Source organism: Orbicella franksi, chromosome 7 (genome assembly GCF_964199315.1).
Source record: "Orbicella franksi chromosome 7, jaOrbFran1.1, whole genome shotgun sequence".
Classification (NCBI taxonomy): domain Eukaryota; kingdom Metazoa; phylum Cnidaria; class Anthozoa; order Scleractinia; family Merulinidae; genus Orbicella; species Orbicella franksi.
Genome location: NC_138151.1, coordinates 17185950 through 17205699, shown reverse-complemented (window position 1 = coordinate 17205699; position 19750 = coordinate 17185950). Strand labels below are relative to the sequence as shown.

Below are 19750 nucleotides of genomic sequence, written 5' to 3'. Positions count from 1 at the left end.
TCGGAAGTTGTGGCAAACTGCGTAACGTCTGCAAACAGCGTAAAGTGAAGTCAATCCAATTTTTTAAGCAAATCGGATTAATCCTCACTGCAAATAATCAGATTTGCAGCGGGACGATCGCAAGCTGGGACGCGCCACTAGACATGGTGGTAACCAAAGATTGGCTGGCTGCAAATATTTCACGAAACTAGCAAATGGAATGTTTTTAAAAATCTGAATGAGCGGAAAACTGCTGCTTTTCCTTTCTCGTCTGATCACTCCTGAGATGGTAAACGGACTTCTGTCTTGTTACTAGTCGTTTTAATGCTTTTACCAAAGAGTTTGACCCTAAAGAGAACGCATAATGCAATTAACGTGAGTTCAGGTATTGCAGAGTTTGGACAAAAGATTTAATTTTGCTCTGGATTCTTTTCGGCTTCTTACTCAAGAAACTAAGGAGAAAGGCGGGCTGCTCCCGTGGTCTGGTAACTCCGTCTACTGAACTCATTACCTTGTTGAAATAAAATTCTTCAGTTGCGGACGGTTTTCACTTTCGTACTATGAAAATAATAAATTAAGTCCAGAATCTGGGATATAAAACGGATTGATATGTAAACAAACTCATCATGATTTAGGCCTGTGCGGTTTTTCATTCGCGCGTTATTCGCGGCAGTGCTTCACACAAATGTGCAGAGCTTTTTGTATGGGAAGCGATATTGGTGTCCTTTGAGGGGACACCAACATGGCGGCCGAGAAGTAACAGAAACATCTGTCATCGAGTTTAGCAAATAAAATGAAAAGTTATTATTCTAGGGCTCTGAAACGTTGAAATCAATACCTCGTCTAATGTAACGACTGTTCGGTTAGCAAAAAACTAAAATGTAAGTCATCTTTTGACCTACAGCATTCTCGGGCCGCCATTTTGATCTCACACCACGCAAAAGCTTGAAAATTCAAACGTGTTCTCAATATTATAAATCGAAGAACCCTCTTGAACTACAGCTTTGTAAAACGTCACGTTCTTAGAGGGTTTTGCATCTGATGAAACTAAAACCTCGAAAAGTTAGGTAATTTTTTTATTTTGGAATATGACAGCGTCACATGAAAACCGTACTTGCGACTCTCATGAGAGCGCATGTGAGTCGCAGTAGTTTTAACACGGAGTGCTGGAGTTTAAATTCTAGCTTTTTTCAAATCTCGTCGATTTTCGTTCTCCGCTTCAGTTGCACCAGCATAAACTTGAACGAGCCGTAAAATCGACTATAAACATGCATTATAAAGGTCATGGACATTTCCTAGCTTTTGACTATAATGCAGCGCTAAAACAGACTCGGGGTTCATGTTGAGAACCTGAAGACCCACGGATAGCAGAATTATCCATTTTTCTAGTGTACAATTTAATTGGATTTACAGGAAGACCTAGTCTGAATGGAAGAGCTTCAGAAGGCGGTCGACTCCCCTGAAATCGGCTCCCATATGGAGAGGAAACTTCCTTTCAGTATTGGGGTTCGCATGGGGCGTGCCAGATTAGCGCCGTTTTTGTCAGTCGTGATCAACACAATAAACTATTGTTCTCTACTGGGTAGATTCATTTGAGAGCGCGCTTAAATTTGGTTTAATGTTAAATTACATTCATGTTCCTTCATTCAGCCACCTTTTAAGCAAGATGGAGAGTAGTAGCTAAAGTTTATTAGTAAATTTTCGTAGATTGAGACTGCAGGTCAGTTAATCGATTGTGATAGAAAAGTAGGGAGCGACAGGCATAGCTTTATGGCCAGAAATTATTTTCTAACATAATCCTGCTTTTATTTCGCTAGCAACAAGTGAATGCAAGGGCAAATTGTAATTGCCAGAGCATGGAACGCAAGCACGGCTGTAAACCACATTCAGTTGACGACTCTACAAAAGGGCTTTCTGATCTAAGACGGATTCGTGTTTTCCCCACCGGTGTGACACTGCATGTGACTCCCACTGATATCGCTTTGAACTAAGTCTCATAAATAGTTTTACCGTAAATATTTTTTCACTGAATTTTTTTGTTTTTTTATTCTACTTATTTTGTGTCCCCAAATTAGTATGGGATTTTCTCAGGCTACAAGGCACTGACACTTTAACAAAGTTTCTATCTATTTCTATCTATCTTTCTCCGTTAATCCAATGTTATGGCACTGCCCTAACAATAACTTGTTTTGTTGTTTGTTGTCAGGGTGCGATCCCAATTACGTTTGTTTACGCCTTAAAATCGATCAAAGGCCACAGGAAGTTTCTAAGAGTTTTATCTTTCAGTCTTCTAACCATACTGCTCCATCCTTTACGTCTTCTCCGCCAGCTTTGAACATCAGGCAAGTGGCTCATGACGTACAGGAAAAATATCTTTCGTTGCTCGTGTTTCAAATCGGCTCAAGAACGATTTTACTTATTTAGAAATGATGATTTTTTCATGCTAAAGGCATTGTTTCTAGAGTTTAAAATAAAACTGTAACGTAAACAATGCAAGCAAGTACCAACAATTAAAATGTCAGCGTTCAAAAGTAAGTGCTACGTTCTTCAAAAATTTAACCACAAACTAGGCGAATTACCTTACCATATGATGAGAAAAAATTAACCATTTAGCCAACTTGAAAACAAAAACGTACATTATTTGGGGGGTATACACCTTTCCTGGACTAACAATATGTGTCACTGTTAATTAAAAACTACTCGAAGAAAGAAGTTTGTTGTGAAAAATCAATATAAGTCTTAACGGTTTGTTTAGCAAGAGGGGTATATTTACGAGTTGGAGATTCGCGGAGAATTCAGTAAGCGGACATGGAGAAATGTTTTGTATCCTGTGAATCCAATAATTTTCTGCCTTCATAAGGGCCACGGTACCACAGTTCAAGTTAATTGTGGCGAGACAAGTCATTCTGTAAAGCCATGTTTTTGATTTGCTGTAAACAGCTGTGTAATTCTTATCATACTGTTTCCTTTCTTCCTTCCTTCCCGCCCTCTCTCTCCATGTTTATGATTTTCCGGGAGCCGATAAAAGTAAAACAAACCGCGAAAAGCACTGAATCATCATAACAGAACACTGCAAGACTATTTAATTCATAGACAAGGCATTTAATTTTACGCATGACATCAAAAATTGTACCCTGAAAGTTAACAGAATTCTGCAGAATCACGCTCTCCCACTCCTACACTTAAGGTAAGCTAGTGACTCTCTCGTGACCTCCGCAAAAGAATCATAAGATAAATATGCTGGTGTTACAGTTCATCGTCGGAAACGTGATTTCAAATCGATTTATGTTCTTATGTCACGCTACCGTACCACGCCAAGCGCGTGGGCCGATGAGGCCAAACAAAGGGTGTTGTTATTTTATTATCGCTGACGTAACCGGAAGTGCGTCGAGTCCTGCAAAGAATGCATTCTGAAGATTTCACGGTAATTGTCCTGATACATGTTGATCCAGTTATTTTTTTGTCTGAGAGCTCTTTCTAAAGAATTGATGTTTATCAACTGAGTAATTAAAGAGATGATGGAAAAAAAGCAGTGGGGCTTGCCCGCGGAGAATTGTGAGCTGAAATATGACTGTACGTGCAACCCACTCAAAATACATAACTGGTTATTTTACGTAATTTGGGGATTTTTGCCACCGCTTAACACCTGTATTAACAATTTAAACGGAGTATTCAGTCCTAAAAAGAATTGCTTCCAATGCTGTATTTCTTGTCATTTATCTTGCAGACATAGCACTTATTAAATTAATGCACCCTCGACATTTCTGTTTGTCTGTTTTCAGTTTCGCGGTAACAACGGAAATGCTACGGCACTTTGAATTTATTGGCTGGAGAGGTTATTGAAACCTCGGGAAGCCCGCAGAGTGTTTATTCCCGGAAAAGTTACCTGTAATAATGGATTAAACTTGATGTAATTTCCCTGGTAACGTCGTGCACAAACTACTTGCGGTCAGGTTCTTGTCCCTAAAAATAGCCGAGTCATTCAACCAATCATGACGAGTTCAGCGGACCGCGGATTATAAATAAAACTGACGCTCATTAAATTCAAGTGTAAGCGAAAAACCTTTCACTTTCAACAGAGGTTGCAAACAGCAAGGTCACATCGGGTGAGCTGCGGTTTAATTATATTACAAAAAAAATCAAATGGATTGTCACAGTGAGAAAACCAGTCTGCCTTTTTCGATTGACAATATTTTACGAGACGATTTTTCCCAGCGACGACCAAGAAATATTCCAAGTATACCATCGAACCAGTCAAGTTTTGAGAGATGTCCAGTCACTCCAATTTATCGATACTGTGCGGTTCGCTATTGCCCAGTGGTGATGCACTTTCTGCCGGGCTTGCACAGAGTTGGCGCAAGATTGCACAGAGTAAATGCAGACAAACGACTGCTCTTTCAAGAACAGCCTAAAGACACTGAAGAAGAATGCTTGAAGTGCGAAGATGACGAGCCCCCTCAGGGTGAGTGTAAGTATTTTAATAATAAATTTTAAAAAATTTACTGATAATATAAATAAGAGAAAATTCTAAGCGATAAAAGAGACATTGATCGAGTTGAAACTTTTTGATTTTTGTAGACTTAATTTGTTTTGTTTTCAACATATTGGGGTGTTTTCAACAAATTAAGATATCATATGGTTAGAGGATTACCGAGGAGAATGGTGTAATGTATTTATTTAGAAACAGCTCATATGAACTTGAGTTAAAAAGCGTGACAGACAGCGTGCATTAAAAAGTCCAAAAACTACTTAGGTATTGACTAATTTCCTACTAAGCTAGAACTCGCCACGGCAAGCAACCGTTTATAAGCACGTGTGCAAATTTGTTATATTTCCCGTTTTGATCAAATGGGTACAAATATCACTTCATATCACCTGATGGTTTCATCATCATAAACTAGAAAACTGTAGTTAGAACTGACTAAGTCAAATATTTAGTTCATGTTTTCTAGTTTAAAAAAAACTAAGACGAATTTGGACAAAAATGCTCCAACAGTTTCTAGGGCTCTATACATTCCTCATAACAGAAGTTAAATCATGCGTGGTCTTTCACGTCAATTCACGCAGATTGCGGAAAAGCTCGCTCGTGTGTCTTTACAGATAGATTGCTTTCGTAATGAAAGCAGAATCTTAGGGTTTTATTTCCTGGATTCTTGGAACGCCTCGCTCAAGTATTATAAAAATCATATTTTTATCATGAAAAGGTCCGCGATTACAAATTTTTGTGACTCTGCAAATTCAACAAAGCCTCATGAAAATTTAGTGGGAGGGCTAATTGTATAATGCGAGTAAATGACATGAGGTCATTACAGAAAAAAGCCACTATCTGTTTTTCCATTTTAATTTTCTAAAGAAAGAATTTATATAATTACCACAAATCGTCTGGAAATGTGAACCCCTCTGATGCTCGACTACTCGATTTGATTTCTCAGTATCTCCCTGCTTTTCGCTGCGACTTCCTAAAGTGTCACTTACTTTCAGATTCTCTTTAATTTTCACTTCAAAGTGAAGCGTTGAAACTAAAGCTCCTACCATTCAAGTTTTCTTCTAAGCAAACAGATAAATCTTTGAGTTAATTTCCTTGCCAACAAAAGAGTCATTGTTACTACGAAACCATGTTTGCCAATTGTGCTTTTGCCGTCTTGTGCTTGACCACAGAGGAGAGAGAGCTGCCTTCAAGACCATGTACCAAACATCATGAAAATACTATCGTTCCTATCTGTGGTAATTAGATATATGTTAAATTTCATTTGATGGCCTTGATTTAACTCTTTTAGGCTTACGTCGAACTCAATAAGCCATAATTATCTAAAATTTCAAGTTGGAGGAAAAACAAACACCGTCTGGCCCGGGAAACCACTCGGTTGACTGCCTGCGTGGGTGTGTTATTGACGTTATCATACGAAAATAGTAAATTAATTGTGGTTTCCTTTGGTGTCTCTTTTCTGCTTGCAGTTGGTGATGTTTATTGAGGTTCAAGTTGTTGTTTCGCTTTATAGACTTTATACTGGCTTTTAAACCTCTTTTTTCTAGCCTTATATTTCCATAACAACTATTGATGCGTTCTAACGAACGACAAGTCATTTAAAAACTCACTGTCTCGGACTGACAACAGCTACTCCAGCGACATGTACCATGAATTTTATTCTACAGCTCGGCTGTGTTACGTTCCAAAACTGGCAGCGCACGACAAGGAACAAAGTCTTGAGATTCTTCTAGCTTATAGTTGGTTTATTCCAAATCTAATTAATCGCGTAGGTTATACAATGGGATCCATATTAAATGAAGAACGGATGAACGATCAGTCAGTTAAAAGTAATACGTGCATGCTTTCTTATTTCGTGTTTGTCTCTAGAGCTGTAATCGCTACACATAAAACCGTTTTGTTTACTGTGCCATTAATGGTTGGCCGGGACGCTTAAATCGATGTAATTAAGAACATGTACAGTTTTCATTTACTTTTAAAAGACACCTTATGAGTATTTCTTAATTCTGTTTTGTATATCAGTACTAATACATAAGTGGTATACATTTGAAGTTTTGTTTGACACTGACTCTTAAACTAAAACATTAAAACAACGTTTATAGCTACTTATACAAAGACGTTTCGATCGAAGAAAATCGGTCTTCGTCGGTTTAAAAAGCTAACTGAAATCACTGGCTGTCTAACGGTTCACAGTTCTGCGCATGTTATACCAGCGAAATGCAACGAGCGAACGCTGCGCCACATAACAAATCACGCGAGTGACTTGTGAATATTCTTAAATTTAACTTTGTAAATGTAGAATGGTAGACGTTTCTAGACTTTTATCTTCTAGCTGCTTTTGGTTTACAGGACCCTACTTAAAACCACATATGTGACGTGGACCCCCTTTAAAAATCAGCATCTTTCTTACTAATCCTTTTTTACTGCATTCCTTTCCCTTCTTTGTTTGTACCTGTGTATTTTATTGGCATACCGCTTACAAAAAAAGGTGATCGGTACGATTGAAAAGCACTTTGTGAAGAGTTTACTTAATCCGTGTAATAATCATTGATATGAGCTCTGAATTTTTATCATAATATATAACGAAGCAGTGTCAATTTAACCGCATCAATTATATCGAGATATGTACTATTTATTGAAAATATAATTGACCGCGTTATTGCTTCAGTCGGAATGAGGCATCACGAAGAACGAATGCGTCTTTTATCAGTTTTATGGTCTTGGATCTAACAGAACTTATCAATTCAGTGTTACTTATTGTAAGCCATGTTTGATTTTCAGATGAAAGCAAGAACGAACAGGCTGAAGTGGAAGCCAAAACAGAAAAGTGCTTGAAAGTAAACACTTTAAAACGAAAGCGGCGAAATCGCAGCCATTTCACCCAGCGTCAACTCCAATATCTGGACAAGATATTTTCCCGCCAACAGTATCTGACACGCGACGAGCGCACATTATTGGCGAGGGGCCTGGAAATGACTGAACTTCAGATCAGAAACTGGTTTCAGAACAGGCGATACCAGAAAAAGCATTGCGCCACAAAGAGTACCAAACAGGATGAGCCGGCTTGCTTGAAAAGCGAAGACTAAAACTGTCTAAATTAGCAAGGGTTTAAAAAAGTGCAAACTGAAAAACAAAATGTTTTGTAAAATAAACAGGAAAAAGCAAGTTGGATGTACGAAGGGTCACGTGATAGAGCTGGCTCCTCCAAAAACGATTCGTTCTTAGCCGGCTAGAAACGAAATATCAGGATGACAGTGTAATCGACATGTGTGGCGACTACAAGAAAAAAAAGTTGTAATCAGGAAGACTTGTGCTGAGTTAAAAAAAAAAAAAAGAAAGAAAGAAACTAAAATGTTGAACTAAAAATGAAAACGCATTCGAGGGTTTCAGTTTTCTATTATAAAATTATTTATTATGCTATTTATAAGCTGGAGCAGGATATAATTGATGGTGTTGGTTGATTTTGTTGACGAAAAAGACGAACATATAGTATTGGTCAAACCGTTATTTTTAAAACTTGAGAAGCATAACAACCATATACGTGTAAATAACGAAAGATATATAGTTATAGCAAAAATAATTTGAATGGGTATTTAATAAAAAAAGAGACACTAGTTAAAATGAGACTTCAAACATTTATTTTTGTTTATAAATGTAAACAGGAAAATGCAGAACATATTGTAGACCACGAGTGGTCCCTCTTTCGCTTAGTTCGTCGTGTGTGACGCGAGAGAAAACCGCGAGAAAAAATGGTCTCAGCGCTAGATGAACTAAGCGAAAGAGGGACTACTCGTAGTCTAAACGTCTTGCGGAAAGCTGATCAACAGCAAATTGACAGTATTGTACTACAGGTTGACCTTGGCATGCAAGATATTTCTGCCCTTCGCTATTTGCCGGTGCGTGTCTAGATCGTTATTTTGTAATTTGAAGGAAGGTGAGACAGGCGGAGAGGTTTCGGGTTCTTATAGTCTTGTGTTCCAGAGGACCCAAGTCAAATCCCTCGGCTCTTATCCATGACACTGGCTATTTTTGTTTTGTTTTTTTTGTTTTTCTTTAATGTTTGAGACCCAAAATTGAACTCGGCTCAGTCAAGCCATATATAAAATTATTCGACTATTTCTCGCGGCCCTTTAAAACAAAAAGCACGTTAAAATTGTATGATAGGCATACCTTTTACCATTTTTTTGGCTAAAAGGTTATCTGTTTAATAATCGATAAAGGTGACTTGACACACGTCACGAGATTTAGAGGGGAATCTACTTTATACTGGTACACGTTGTAATCACCGTAATGTAAGAATGCAGTTTTAAAGACGTTTAGGCGAGGAACAGTATCTTTACCTAGAATTTTCAACAGGACTTGCATGGATTAAAAAATAAATTGGTCAATACTTTTTCGAAAATCTCTCGTGATTAGCTAGGTCTACACAGTGTATGGGGAAAGCTTCGGGACGATCTAATATCAGAACACGTAATTTTAGATGCTGTTAAGCTTCCGAACTTTTCGCGTAACGCAGAATTTCTACGCGGTCTTTACATTTCGCTGTTTTGTGAAGAGAACGACTAAGAATGTACCCACATGTACAACGCACGCGCAGTCTATTGTAATTTCGATTTACCGACGTTTTAGTTAGTGATGCTACATGTGCAGTTACTTGCTTAAGTCCCTCTTGAGTTAGGGAAACCCCCCTGAACAATACCGGGAAATAACCGGCTTGTTGTGGGCTGCGATCACATCCCAGGGGAGTGGCTGTAATACCCCTAGTGGCAATACCCCAGTAATTACCAGCACTCATGAGTCATCAACTTCCTCTCATTCTTAGGAATTCACAGCCCTCCCCTAACATAATTTCGAAAATATTTTAAGTGTTTTAAAAGAGTTCATTAGCTACCTATTACACTTGAGGAAAAAGTGTTAGAGTGTACATTCAGGCGCAGTCTTCGTTGCCATTAAATTCTTAAGGTTTTCTTGACACAGATCAATTAATCAAGCGTCTACTTACAAACTTTAATTTAAGTACCATAAACTTCTTCCTCGCGAATGTGTCAAAGCCAGTAAGATTGTTTGATCAGGGTTTATTTGGTGTTGTGATTATATGTAGTACGGGTTTTTATTTTTAGCGTTAACCGCGCTTGATAACCGGCGAATATCTGCACGACTATGAGAGAATAACATAATGACCTAAGATTAGCTTTAGCTTTTTTTAATTCTCGTCGAGAGGAACTTGAAACTGCAGAAAACTCGCTTAAATCGTTTTTAATCTTCTGCTGCACTGAACGAAAGAAATACTTTGCTGCCATAAATTTCAGTAGTCGAATTATATTTCACTAGGACTTCAGATGCAACACGTTAAGTATAACCTTAAGAGTTTTCAAGAGTTTCTAGTACGTTTAAAAGAGGCATTTCTGAATCACCCTTAGAAACGCCTCGGCCTTTCAAACTATTTATAAAGCAGCACAATTGAAAATAGATAATACGAAAATAGCTGTATCGCAACTAGAGACAAGTAGGAAATGTTAAAATGATAAGTTTGGCAAATCTTTCTAGATAGCTTATACAAATGAAACATCGAGCGCATCGTATTTTACAAAACTTCTACGCGGTGCTGATTTTTCGATGAAACCTCTGTGTGGTACCATTCAAATAAAAGCTATTGATTCGTACTTTCTTGTGCTACTGTTAATAATGCTGTTAACGATGGTTCTAACTTTTCGAGTTGTCCAGTATGTGGATGAAGATCTTATGTGTTACCATTGAAATGAAAGCTATTCAGCAGAATTTTCACGTGTGATACTGTGGTTCTAACCTTTTTAGTATGTGCATGAACCCCTACTGAGTTCAGTTGTGTGACCATTCAAATGAAAGCTACTGGAAAGTACTTCTGTACGATACTGTTTATTACGCAAAATATTGATAAAATGCAATTCTCAGGTGAATAAAACCCTAGTAGGAGACCACTGAAGTGAAAGCTGTATATTACCAGCCTGTATTGCAGCTCTTGTATCAATCGTTAACAAAAACGGGAACTTTTTAAACTTAGTATGAACTTGGAATCTTCTGAAATGACACGCATGGCAAGGTGTGGCTGTTTTTGGAAGATACTCCCTTAAGATTCAAGAACAGTGGCCACATGCGGGGATATAAAACTGGCTAGTATGTCAACCTGTTTGGTTTGGCAAAAATTATACCCACTTGTAATTCAGTCTGATCTTAAGTTCAGGATTTGTGGAATAATATTTCTAATAATGTTCAAGGAACTTATATCTCTCCCGAATTTAACATTGAACGCCTGTGATGTTGGACTAAATAGTTTGGATTTTTTCCGCGTCTGTTGACAACGCCATTGTCATTTCATTCATAAATCCTTTCACACATTAGTATTCTAGAGGGCTATTTTTATACTGTGGAGTTGAAAAAAAAAACACTTCAAGTCGAAAAAGTAGAGTGTAATTATTAAAAAGAAGAATCAGTTATTGTCTTTTTCAGTTAGAATAACCTTGTTATATCCTTTTGAGTCTATAAGTATGGACTATGATATAAAATGCCTTTAATATCTCCTTCACATTCCTGCTTACAGTAAAATGAGTAGCGAAACCAAATTTTGAAAAGCAAAATAAATGGATCGGAAAACGAGATCTTTTATGTTCATAAACCTGTTGGGTAACGATGTCTAGACAGAAATCAATTCTTAAGCCATGTTAAACTAAAGACAGTATTTCGTTTCAATTTCATAAAACTAACATTTCTGAAATTTTTGAGTAAACTTAAGACAAACAAATTAAGGCTTTCCGCACGAGTTCGTCTCGCATCTTCACAGAGTTGCGAGATCCCAGGCCATATACTTTCACAGTTTCAACTACAACAACTTACTTACTTTCTTTCTTTAACAGAAGAAAGTTAAATTTACTCGCTAGCTATTAAGTCTCACTTTGTTATCCTGTAAGTTAAACTAAACATACCTTTTTCAACTGCACTAAAAAACAACATTTCTGAAATTTTCGAGTAAACTCATCACAAACAAAGCCTTCCGAACGAGTTTGTTCGCGCGTGCGAATTTCAATACACCGATTTTTAAACAGTACAACGATATTTTTGGCCAAATTGTATTTTTAGGTTTAATGCCGGAAGTAAATAGAATTCTATTCTTTCAAAACGATGTAAACGCCTTTTAAAATGTCGACATAATGATTATAGTTTTAAAAGTCTTTAAAAGAGCTTGTTTTTCGGTATACTGAATGTGTGAAACAAGATACGTCTTTGGTCCCTAGCCCAAACCGTGTAATGCACTATACCGCTAAGCGCATTCATTCTCGGCAGATATGAGGCCGAGTCACAAAGCCTGACAATTTGGGTGGTATTCTCTAGAAAATACCGCAATACGGCTTAGCATAGTTCAATTATTTGACACAAGAAGAGAAAAATTAGTAGCCGTGATCGATATTTCTTCACCATAACTTCACTTTTCGTGACTTAAGACCGGGATGTCAAGGAAACGCATCCTTGGTGTTTTCTGTTTGTGGTCTCTTCACTCTGAATTCTTGTAAGCACATCACTGAAAATCACGGAAACAACTTTAATGCTGAAGAAAACAACACAATATGACTTAATCCGTTTTGTCGATCGAGGAAGCGGTGGATGAACGGGACACCCACCCTATGCAAGCGTCACTCCGTTTTCGTCACTAGCGTCTTTTAGCTTTGCAACAAAAAGTTACTTCAATTCTCGTGTGCCTCGGTAACAGTGTTGTTTTCAAGCTTTACTGATTTTCTTTGCCAGGTGAATATACAATATATATGAGTTCCAAAAATAGCCAAACACTTTACAGTCTTTAGCATGCATGTCCCGACAGCTTAAGGGGGCGGTTTCTTTAAATACTCATGACTACAAAAGTTGTGTATTTAAGCGAAACCACTTTCAGTTTGGTCAGAGGTTGAATATCGTAAGGTCAGAAACTGCTATCAACCAAAATGGATTTTCACGGACAGAAAGTTAATCTCTCGTTTTCGATTGAAAATATTTTGCGAGACGATTTTGCTCGGCATAGACGAAGAACAAACTTTGTGAGTTTTCACACAGCCGGGGACGAAGCAGGCTTTGAACGGTGGTCGACAAACCCCGCAGTTTACCAATGTTGCGCGGTTCGTTACAGCCCTGTGTATTTAAACTGTGCGCCTAATATGCATGCAGTTGAAGGAAGATTACGCAAAACAAGCGGCGGGAAAGACCAGTTTTTCAGGGAACAGACGAAAGCCATTGAAGAAGACAGCTTAAGCTGTAAAGGTGAAGAAATTCAGAACAAAAATGGTAAGAATTTTAATGTTATTAAACCCCGACTTGGCAGTATTTCTAGAAAATGACAATTTGTCACTGAGCTTCAAAATCCCTATTTGAAAGAAAAGCTTTTTTCAGTTTATATGGCTTTATGACTCGTTTTGGCGACAACTGAAAATTTATCTGGAGGAGAGAAAAACATGGTCTTAAATTTATAAAGTAGTTAAACATATTATTTTATACCTCGTCCTCCGTGCCTTGTTTATTTGATAATATATTCAAACTAAATTGAATTTTGTATGAGTGGCGATTAGAGGGATTTTGATACAAGCAGATAAAGGGAAAAAAAGCATTTCATTCTTTCCCAAGGAACCTACCTTCTTTTATCGAGGATTTTCCTTCTAAGACACGTAAGACATTTCATTTTTCAAGCGAGTTTCGAAAGGTCTGAAAAATAATATTGAAGATCGCTGCAACGGAAAACTAGTAGACGACAAAGTTGTTTTTTCTTGGTGGCTGCACAATACTCGCTCGTGAAGAAAAGTAACAACGTTTGGCCTGATTATTGTTATTCAGCGTAAATTGTGGAATCAATCCAACTTTCTTTTTGATATCAATATATTTGCTTGGCCTATTTATCCGAATTAGTTTGCAAGGTTTAGTAGAGTTGATTCAAATGAGTCATTACTAGCCCAACTGATAAAGATCCGAATTTCCAAGCCCGTGGGCATGCATTTTCTGAGCTTCACCCACAAAAAAAAATCATTTTTCTTTGACATAAGAAAGTAAAATTTACTCGCTATTACTTATGAAGTCTCTCTTTGTTACTCTGTAAGTGTAAGAAAATGAAATGATTATAAACATATTCTATTGCATACTGAATCCACGCTAAACATAAAGTCTCTTTGCTGTCGGCTCTCGTGGCATAAATTGAAGTTTTGTAACATACTTTTGTTTCGTGTGTGCTTCACTTGTTTCTAATACCGGGGCGTGACCAGTTTAAAAAGAGCTGGCGACACCAGAAGTCCGCCTTGCAATATCTTCAAAAATACCGTGACTTAATGAACAATAAACCAGTATTCGTGTATTTGAATATTGATCTCTCATTGGCCGAAGTTTGTCTTCATGCAATCGACTGTCTATAGGACTTCAAGCTATAATGGTTTCTTATGCCACAACTTTGACCTTAAGGGAATCAATTCATGGAGCTTTTAAAGGGTGGTAAACTAACATCCATGTCAGCTATTGTTCAGTTGGGCGTCTGTATGTGTGTGACGTTTCGACGATAAAAATAATTTGAGCGTGGAGATGCTTCATTATGTATATTTGCTCGCTTTAAAGAGGCTTAAGTGTTTGTTTGGTTGAATAGTGACTTTCGAGAACACATTCAGCGGGTTTGAGCTTCAACGGTATAATTCTTTAACAATGTGCTTGTATATCTCGCATCTGTTAAATCGTGACGTCAGATAGGACTAAAAGCATGTCCACAAACTGATCGAAAATGAGATTAACAGTTTTTCTAATAAACGTCTAACTTAGTTATTATGTCAAAAAACAAAACTGAAATTAAATAAAGAGAGAGAGGTCAAGCTGCCAATATTGTAAAGCATCCGAACATTCTGTAATTCACTTAAGATTATTGCAAAGATAAACATGTTCCAAAATTAACTTGCAAAGTCAGACAATAGAATATAAAAAAGAAAAACAAGTTTACGTATTTTTTGCGTTGTGTATTAGTCTTACTGACATAAAAGAAGGACAAGGCTTTTTTCTTCATTGTGTTTATACACCTTGATCTGAATGGCATCAGGATAGCTGCCATAGATTTTTAGATTTTATGGACGTGATTCCGTTTTTGCGTGAAGATTTGAAAAGTGATTTAGGTCTGTTAAGATGTTTAAGATGAGCACTAATATGACCCTTGTGCGGCTTGCAGATAGCTATCGATGTTACATGAGCTGAGCTGTGAAGCGCAACATTTATATCACAGTTCTACTTTATCTAAAATACGTGTGTTATATTGAATCAGGTTAAGCTAGTCATCACGACAACAAATGGATTATAACCCTGTCGTTTTGGCTCAAATCTCACTGACACATTCTAAATAGTATATAAAACCGGATGTACGTAAACTTAAGTACGTTTTTGTCTTGTTTTATCTTCAGATGAAGTTGACGACAAAGATTTTAAGAAGGAATCGAAATCGGTTAAGTGCTTCAGTGAAAATGGTCCTAAGCGGAAAAGGCGAAATCGCAGTCATTTCACCCAGCGTCAACTCCAATATCTAGACAAGATATTTTCCCGCCAACAGTATCTAACACGCGACGAGCGCACGCTATTGGCAAGAGGCCTGGAAATGACGGAACTTCAGATCAGAAACTGGTTTCAAAACAGACGATACCAGAAAAGACATCGCGCCAATGAAGAACGAAAACAAGATGAACCGGTTACATCAATAGCAATATGAAAAGGCAACGAAAAACTTGGACTAAAGAGAACAAACGCCAAGAAAAACAAAAACACTTAACAATTGCAACTTAAAGGAGGTTCGTTAAAAAGAGTTGAGAAAAATAATTTATAACGTATTTATACTTAAATTTTATATGGTAGCGCTCTCTGAATGCTGCTGTACATACTGTAAATATCTCATTAATTGATATAGAATTGTTCAGAATAGTAAACTCGGGTTGTCTTGTTCCTTTAATGAGTTAGATATAAGGTCGAAAACAACAAGAAAAGATCCGTAGATTAAGAGCTTAAAAACATAGGTTTGTACGTCACATATCAAACTTAACTAATTTAATATATCAAATATCTCAGTTCTGTGTTTTATAGTTTTGTTATCTACCTGGTTAGTCTATTCACGACAACGTATGATTGCTTAAAAGCTATTGGATAAAGATCTTTATTGCGTTTTATAATAACCGAGTTGAAAGTTGTATTTACTAAGGAATAAAATCTCAAAGGGGAACTCGCAAGTATTAAAAGAATTTTATGTTATTATTAAATCATCATTTTGAAGTCCTAAAATAATTCTGTACGTTACAAAGATGGCTTCATGCAACAAATTTTTCATCATATTTCAAATTCAAATCAAAGTGTGTATACAAAGAATTTCAAATAAATTAAGCGTAATTTTATTTTACTCTGATAACTGTTTATACGGTCAAAAAATAAAAAAAAGCGTTATAACAAAACAGCAGAATGTACTTTGTCTCGTAGGTTCATTAGATATATATTGTGCACACGTTACTTGTTATTAAGCCCCAGTATCAATTCCAAATTCAGGCAACAATCAACTAGCCAAAACAGTTTTTAAATAAATGAACTATATTTTCATTCGGTACGTAATGTTTGTCTCGGAAAAGAAACGAACTGACACATTTTGACCAAAGAACTGAAAAAGAACTGTAATACCCTCGACAAAAGGCGTGTTATGGAATGGGGTAGAGATAAGAATAGAAACAGGAAAAAGGAGACCATGGATGGAGGTCAAAAGACATCTATTTATATAAGTTCATTTAAGACGTTTGGTATGTAGTATATATAGGACAAACTGAAATTGTGAAGATTGTGCTTCGGAAACACTCTTTTTGTGTCTTTTTGACGACAAATTCTTCAACCAGCTGCCGAGTGACGGAAGAAAATTATCAGTAATTAGAGCTACTCGATCAGTTGAATGCTCGTTTGAACAAAAACAAAGCAATATAACTTAATTGCAGCAACTTTCAAAAACACGCGACTTTGAATTCAAATTTAACCGGACTGTTCTGTTTTACGCTGCTGTCCCTGATCATTAGTCAAATTACCACGAGCGTGGTTTGTTATCGGAAAATTGTTTTCCAATAATCCGTTGGCTCTCCTCTTATCTCTCCTCGTTATTGTGTTTTCGGAAATGTAGAACGTCAACACACATACTTCCGCTGAATTTCAGAGCACGTCATGATGTCTTTTGAAAGATGTCGTAAATATCTGTGTTGATAAATACTGTGCCCCATTCTGTAATACCTTTACAGAGACATAGTCAGAAGATCAAGTAATGCACTAAGTTGGTCTCAGAGGTGATCTTTAATTTTCTGTAAGCCCGAAGGCACCTATCTTAAAGCGGATTTGCGCACACTCATAAGCACTTCAAATGGTCTTTTTGAAGATCCCAGCAACGGCTAATTAGTTAAAGCAATTCTATCTTGAAGTCTTTTACCCCTAGTAATCGATTTGCACGTTCGTAAAACAAGCACACTACACTACACTACCCACATTTTTACCTACGTTCTATTCAAGCATCTGTGTTTTCGCTGAAGCAAAATCGAAAAAGCATGCATAGAGTTAATTTTAGTGGTTCGAAGTCTGGTAAATATTTTGATATAAAACCAAAATCAATTTAGTTTATAGTTTCCGTAGTTAGCGCCACGTATCTTCGGATTAGCACCCACCCAGGATTTAAGCGCCCTTCCCCGTTTTGCAAGCGCCTCACCGCAACCAAGAAGGTTTTGCCAACATTGTTAAGATAACAATGTATATTGACCACAGTTGAAAGACAAAGCGGTAACCACACTGTCATGAGCGTGTAATACTGACCGCATTTAAAATTTATAGCGACAGAAAATTTACCACAACAGCAAAAAGAGTTAGATCCTTTCTTAGGCCTCGACAGAAAAAGAGCGTCCTTTGTTTAAAGAGGAGGTTGCAACCAGGAAGTGGGGTAGATTCTATAGAATTTTGAAGTCTGCTTATGGAAACATCTGTCCAAAAGAACAAAGGAAATATCTCTTGTGCCTTTACTGGAACGAAAAAAATCTGGAATTAAAGAATACAAGAGAGGTCAACGAGCAGGAGAAGGGGTGTCAATTCGGGGCTGCGTACATGACGTCATTCTCGTATCACATGCCATTCATTTTACTTCTGTTTGGTTTTCCCGTCACGCAAATGTTTTCACGCAATTGAAAAAGGGCACGTAGACATTTTTTAAACAATTACTTGAACAGGAAAAGGCAAACGAACGCTCTCTCTGCAGACGTGACAAGTCGGTGTTTATTAGTCGTGTAAAGTCGGTTTTTTTTTTCAATTTCTCTAGAAAGGACTATAACTAGCGAAAGCCAGTTGATGTTTGCAGTGGAGACGGGCTAAGAATTTAGTACTTCCGAATCGGCGCCAGCTGGCTTTTCTGTTCCAAGTGTTTAGTTAGTTAAGGATGTTTACTTTGATGTTATCTACACTTCGACAGGAGCAACAACATGCAACGACAGTAAAATGCTCAAAATAGCAAATGCAGTTTGCTCCTTTTAAAACCTCAGTACATAATTCTAGTATTCTATGCTTAGAATATCTGTATCTGTTCTAGACTTTTTTTTTTCTTTTTTTTTTCTTTTTTTTTTTTTTTGCTTTAGCTTCAAAGCTGAGTGGTTCATCTTTGAGTTGCATATTAATATCGCCAGTGTTACAAACATCAACCTTTTTTTATCGGCGGTGAGTACGTTTGCTCTCTCGTCATTTAAATTTCTCTTAGGCGTGGAGAGATTGCGACTTCAGTCCTGATCATAGTCGTCCTCGTTTTTAATTATCAAATACTCAGAAACTCTTTTTCAATGTCACTTAAAAAGTAATGAAGTCTCAATGAGTCAAAGGTAATTAAACGGGCGAAGGTCCTGAGTAGAGGCATTCTTGGTCTTATATTTGACTGAAATTCTAGTACAGTATATCGATTGAAAATATATATGTTGTGGTTTTATTAATATGCCTTGCATTCCTTCTTGGATTGATGATTATCAATAGATTGGATAATCAAAAGCCAATTATAAATTGATGAGATTGTTCATTAGCGATAACTCAACTGCTCACTTGTGAAGTTTATCTTTGTACATGCATGCAAAAAGGCGCCCGGAAATTTCATCTTAACTGTACTTAAATGCAGATTTTTGAGACTTGAAAGACAACGACAATGCTTGGATATTAACTTAATTCCATAAAGAAAATTCTTTGTAGTTAAACGTCTTAATAAAAAGTGTTACAAGTGGTATAAACAGCAAGACTGATATGCGATCTTATGTCCCAAGCGGAAACGCCAAATATGTCAAATCACATATCTTGTAACGATGAGTTAAATACCTCCGGTCGACTTTTCCGCGTTAATTGACAGACAAATCTGGTCAGTTTAACTTTTCTCTCGTCTTAAATAACGTTTCTCTTATGTCCTATTTTGAAAACAAAAAGGCTGAAACTCGTTCATTTCCAGTCCCCTCTTCGAATGCGTTCGTCCGTCGCGTGTTAAGTAGTAGTTGGCGGGAAAATATCTTGTACAGATATCGTGTGTCGACGCTGAGTGGAATGGCTTCAATTTCGCCCCTGATCAATCCACTTCACTCCACTAGCTTCTACTTTAAGTATTCTTTGAAATTCTGCTATGTATCCTTAACTTTATATTATATGATACAGATAAATAATCATTTTAAAATCAAATAAAATTTCTACAGCCACAAAAGTTTCCTAATCTTCAATTAACGCGGTAAACCACGGTCTCATTTTCACGCTTATCATGGATCAAAACGTGTACGTAAAGTATCTTCAAACGAAAGCGGCTATTTTCTATATTGTTGTGAACCTCAAGGTTATCAAATACTGATTTGAAGGCGCTTCTTTCTTAGTCTCAATAATTTACGTGAAAAGAGACTAACAAGAAGTGTTCAGATACTATCGGAACCCCCCCCCCCCCCCGGAGTTGGGACTCCCTTTTGAAAAGGACGGAGATGCTCGTCGGAAAATTTGAATTAAACCCCTAAAGGAGGACAATCTGGGTGTGGCTTGAGCTTTATTTGCCCCCTTAAAAAAAAAATCATGATTCGATCCTTGATTTACACCCTTAAGGGCGTGGGAGGGGGGGGGGGGGTTAACACGAATTTAAGTGAAAAAGCTTTGGAACACCACCAGACAGTTGAACACCCCCGAAAGGGCACCCCAGGCTGGTGGAAAACTGTTTGTTGTATGTATACCAATTTTTAACTTCAAATTCTAATTTTA

At 37.2% G+C, this 19750-nt stretch overlaps 2 protein-coding genes across 3 annotated transcripts; both read left to right on the top strand.

Annotated features, from left to right (window-relative positions):
* The first annotated feature begins 3996 nt into the window (after nucleotides 1–3996).
* On the top strand, nucleotides 3997–8587 carry LOC145492118 (uncharacterized). Of its 2 annotated transcripts, none has more exons than XM_081471453.1 (2): nucleotides 3997–4441; nucleotides 7247–8587. In XM_081471453.1, the coding sequence occupies exons 1-2, from the start codon at nucleotides 4123–4125 to the stop codon at nucleotides 7549–7551; spliced, it is 624 nt and encodes a 207-aa protein (XP_081327579.1). In that variant the 5' UTR covers nucleotides 3997–4122; the 3' UTR covers nucleotides 7552–8587. The 2 variants fall into 2 exon arrangements, with proteins under 2 accessions (XP_081327579.1, XP_081327578.1); XM_081471452.1 differs by having other exon boundaries at nucleotides 3997–4447.
* A 2753-nt stretch (nucleotides 8588–11340) lies between these two features.
* On the top strand, nucleotides 11341–16465 carry LOC145493213 (homeobox protein vent1-like). The gene is made up of 2 exons (XM_081472628.1): nucleotides 11341–12769; nucleotides 14902–16465. Exons 1-2 carry the CDS (start codon nucleotides 12433–12435, stop codon nucleotides 15201–15203), a joined length of 639 nt encoding a protein of 212 aa, XP_081328754.1. The 5' UTR covers nucleotides 11341–12432; the 3' UTR covers nucleotides 15204–16465.
* Nucleotides 16466–19750: the final 3285 nt, after the last annotated feature.